The 4,022-nt window shown below is 38.2% G+C and overlaps 1 protein-coding gene across 3 annotated transcripts in view; it reads left to right on the forward strand.

Moving 5' to 3' along the window:
• Positions 1–4,022, forward strand: part of LOC102679698 (ubiquitin carboxyl-terminal hydrolase 48-like) — a 77,611-nt gene that overhangs the window by 21,543 nt on the left and 52,046 nt on the right. For all 3 annotated transcript variants that reach the window (XM_031510896.1, XM_006616725.2, XM_006616727.2), the window contains 2 exons: positions 913–1,020; positions 3,398–3,504. In XM_031510896.1, the coding sequence (XP_031366756.1) occupies positions 913–1,020; positions 3,398–3,504 (215 nt within the window). The remainder of the gene's footprint in view (positions 1–912; positions 1,021–3,397; positions 3,505–4,022) is intronic.

Consider the following 4,022-nt stretch of genomic DNA (forward strand, 5'->3'; position numbering starts at 1 on the left):
AGCTGCTCCTGCTTTCGAAAACTTCTTTTTCCATGTTCTCACGTCTCACCCTCTGGGTTTTTTTTTTTCTCGATAATCGATTCGATCGATTTCGAGCGAGATGATTCCTTGTTTCTCTCAGAAACGGTGTCAACGATTTTTCGCATTTCGATTTTTCGTCAATATTTTCGAAGATGCATTCGACAAAATTTTTCCTAATTATTTCCATCTCGAAGTGATACGATTTTTAACGAAATTATCACGCAATTGTTTAAAATTTTATATATATCAATATTTCGTCCCTCTTATTCGCGGAAATTTAGAACGAAATTTTTGGTAAAAATGAAAAATTATTCGATTCGCTCCCAATCGTCCTCTCTTCCATTCCTGGAATATATCCAGGCTAGATTTTCCACGAAACTTTTACCTCGATCGCCCGTACCTGGCTCGTTTCGCGGGGGATATCTGTCTTTAAGAGCATTATCTGGATGGTGGACGGGTAGGGAGAGACGGCAAAAACCGTCCGCCCCCTCGTGGTATGTGAAAAATGATGCACAACCCCAATCCCCCGACACATCTCCACCCCGGGAATGTCCCGAAGGAAGCGTTCCTCCTCGTCGTCTTTCTGGTCCACGAGCCGAAAGACGTGTCACGTCGGGGCGAGGTTGCATTATTCGAAACGATTAACTGGGTGACAGTGTTCGTAAAAAATAATCCTCGAAATATATTTTTAATTACGCTCGAGGATTTATCACGTATCGATCGCGCCAGAACAGGGATTTTGGCGGAAATATGTTGAATTTTGAATCGTGGAACGAAATTACGACTCGCTTTTCTTATTATAATCTATAACGTTAATTTTTTGTTTTTTTTTTTTAATATTGAATCTCTTTGTAGATAATATATAATTTGTGCTTGATTTTTGTTACTCAGGTATGCCGAAGTGTTCTCGAAAACACCACCGGTCGGTATTCGAAATGGTGTCCTTCTCTGCGAGCCGCACAAAGGATTCCTGTACTCGCCTTCCATTAACAACGAGCTGTGAGTAATTCCTCTCTTTGAATTATTGTTCCCGTGAATGGTAGTAGAGATCTCATAGAGGTAAGAAAATGACGAGGTTTAAGATTACAAATTTTTCCCTTTCGAAAGGATTTTGGAAAGAGTGAAACGTTTGCTCGGAAATATTTTTTTTCTTTTTTTTTCTTTTCGCAAGTTTCACCCTTAACCACTGTATTATAAAGCGGGAGTGCGTGATCTCCTCGCCACCACTTTCTTATTTGCCCATCCTCCGCGTGACGTGATGGATACACGAAAATGTCACCAACACGCCCCCGGGGCCAACGTGGCAATCCACCCTCTCTGACCATTATGCTAAACCATTGTCCACTATCTGCCTAAGATAGCCGACGACTCGAGTCGTCCGCTCTGTGTGTTCGCCCCCTCCTGTATCCCCCAGACCGTTAAAAAATCATTTTAACCCTCGATCTTCGACCTTTCGCCTTATTTTATTCTTCCTCTCTTCATACTTTCAACCAGTGTCAAGTAATTCGATTATGATTATCAGAGGGAACAATTAATTCTAAATTCTTCCGCTCTGTAATCCTTGTTCTTCGCTATTTCTTTTCCCGAAATTCCAAGTCTTCCAATTGAAACGTTTCAACGACGGAAAATTTAATAGTCGAAGTTACGAATAAACTTGGAATAAACTTGGAATTAAGTTATTTCGATAATTGATTGTTCGAAACAATCTGAAATAATTGCAATGCCAAAAATGATCAATTATAGAAACGGATCAATTATAGTAAATTAGCAATTCGAGAATATTTCAATAAGTAATTACTTAACTTTATTCGAAATTTTCAACTAGTTACTTTCTTTTTAATTCTGTCTAATCGATCAGTTGATTATTCGATGATAAAAATTAAATTGTATTCAATAATCGCGTCTCGTTTCGAGGCTTGTATTATTTTTTTTTCTTTTTTTTCCTCTCCACTTGGATTTCTCCGATTCCCTCCCTTTTTCTCCGACTCATCCTCGATGCATCCACCATTATTCCGGCGTTAGGCAAATACACGAGGAGAGAGGACAAGCTCGTCCGCGTTGTTTTTTGCCTCGTGAAAATTCAAATGAGACCGCGCGGCATATTGCGTTGAATCGAAATTAATGTCGCGCAACTAATTATCGGCTGGGGGAGAGGGGAGGAGGGGAGTCATCGTCGTCTCGTATCAGCTGGTTGATACCACCCTTCAAACGCGCCTCTGCGAACCTTTTCTTTCGAAATCATCTAGGAGATCAATCCGATAACTGATTCGATTTAAACCTCAATTTTTAGAAATTTGTACTTTAAAAATTGAAATTTTTAAAAATACGTGAAAAATTACACGATCGATGTAGTTAAAAACCTTGGAATTTTGTATGAAATTTGGAAAAATTGAAATCCTCTTTATCGACAAGATCATCGAACGACTTTTTAAGAATCGTTTTCTCTCCGAACGTGTTGAAATCTCTGTCTCCATATCCTCTTGGACCTTTAGATCCTTGGAACTTTTTTTCTACTCGTGCGACTCCCTCTTTTCCCCGTAGAAATTGAACGAGGGATTTTGAAGGATCGATAGATGGATAGATAGACTTGGGTAGATTTTTGAGAAGGCGTTATCGATCATAGGGAGGCGAGATGCCGGCTCGTGGTGGTTGAGCACGAGGTTCAGGAACCACGCCAGGATCGGGCGAACAATTGCGGGGCAAAAAGCTGGAGCCGGTGCGCGGCAAGAAATTTCTAATTTGCGGTATAATTAAGGGAGACGGGGCAAAAAGCATCACGGATTCTACACCGTTCGTCGGAAAATCGCGAATTCCACCTTGCGAGTACGCCCCTGCCACGCTCGTATACGCTCGTTTGATTTTATCAACCTTTCTCTGTTGAACCGGTGTTGGATGGATACCGTTGGATAAATAACTCGATCGAAGATTGTTTGAATATGAATAACGAAAATAATGGGGTGGGGAAAAAAGAAAGGAAAAAAAAAAAAAAAAAAAAAAAAAAAAAAAAGGGGGGGGGGAAAAAAAAAAGGAAAAAAAAAAAAAAAAAAGAAAGAAAAAAAAAATGATGGAGGGAATAATTGCTACGGGACACGCGACTTGTTCTCATTTTTCCGTGAATTATCCTTCGATTTACGATACGGCGAGGACTTTTTTTTTTCTTTCTGGTTCTTTAGGATTTAAATATCGGGAGGCAAGAAATTTTTTTTTTCTATTATTTTTCCCTCTGGAAAAGATATTATAATTGGAAAGACGAGAGAGAAAAAGATAACGCGATGAATTTTTGAATTTTGAAAGGGTATACATGTATCGTAGAAGATAACGATGGAAAATTATGGTCGATAATAAAGGGAGTTAATCTTTGAAAATTTTGTTGCAGGTTTACCATCGTAACGGCCGAGGAATGGGCGAAATTGATGCAGTTTTACGACGTCGATTACCCGATCATCATCAAAAAGAATAATTCCGATCTTCAAACGGAGCCAAGTGAGTGTAATTTAAATTACTTACGTGGAAAATATAAAATATCGCAATTACAAATGTTACAGATTTAATTCACAGATTCCAAGTTTTCAATTAAATAATTCGACGAGATTGGGCGCACGATACTTTAAATAGAAGTAGGAAACGACTTTTTAAAACTACGTGCGTACTTTTATCTGCTTTTTAACCTTTGATCTATTGATATAATATTGATGAAGAGGAAGAAAAAAAAAAAAAAAACTAGTAAATTGTATTCCCTTATAGAAAGTTGAAAGCGTTCCGATCTTAATCGCATAACGACCTCTTATTGCTCGTAAATAAAATCAGAGAGGGAAAATCAGAAAGATAAAATTCTCGAGAGTTTTTCTACTCTCAACTCGATACCGAAAAATTAATTTCTTAACATCTTCAAAATTTCATATACACATCTTGCAGCACATCCACCCTTACAGGGAACGACTCTTCTAGACATTTTTCCTGATTGACATTGAAATTTTAGAATCCATCAAAAAAAAAAAAAA

This window comes from Apis dorsata, unplaced genomic scaffold, assembly GCF_000469605.1.
Source record: "Apis dorsata unplaced genomic scaffold, Apis dorsata 1.3 scaffold_269, whole genome shotgun sequence".
Lineage (NCBI taxonomy): Eukaryota > Metazoa > Arthropoda > Insecta > Hymenoptera > Apidae > Apis > Apis dorsata.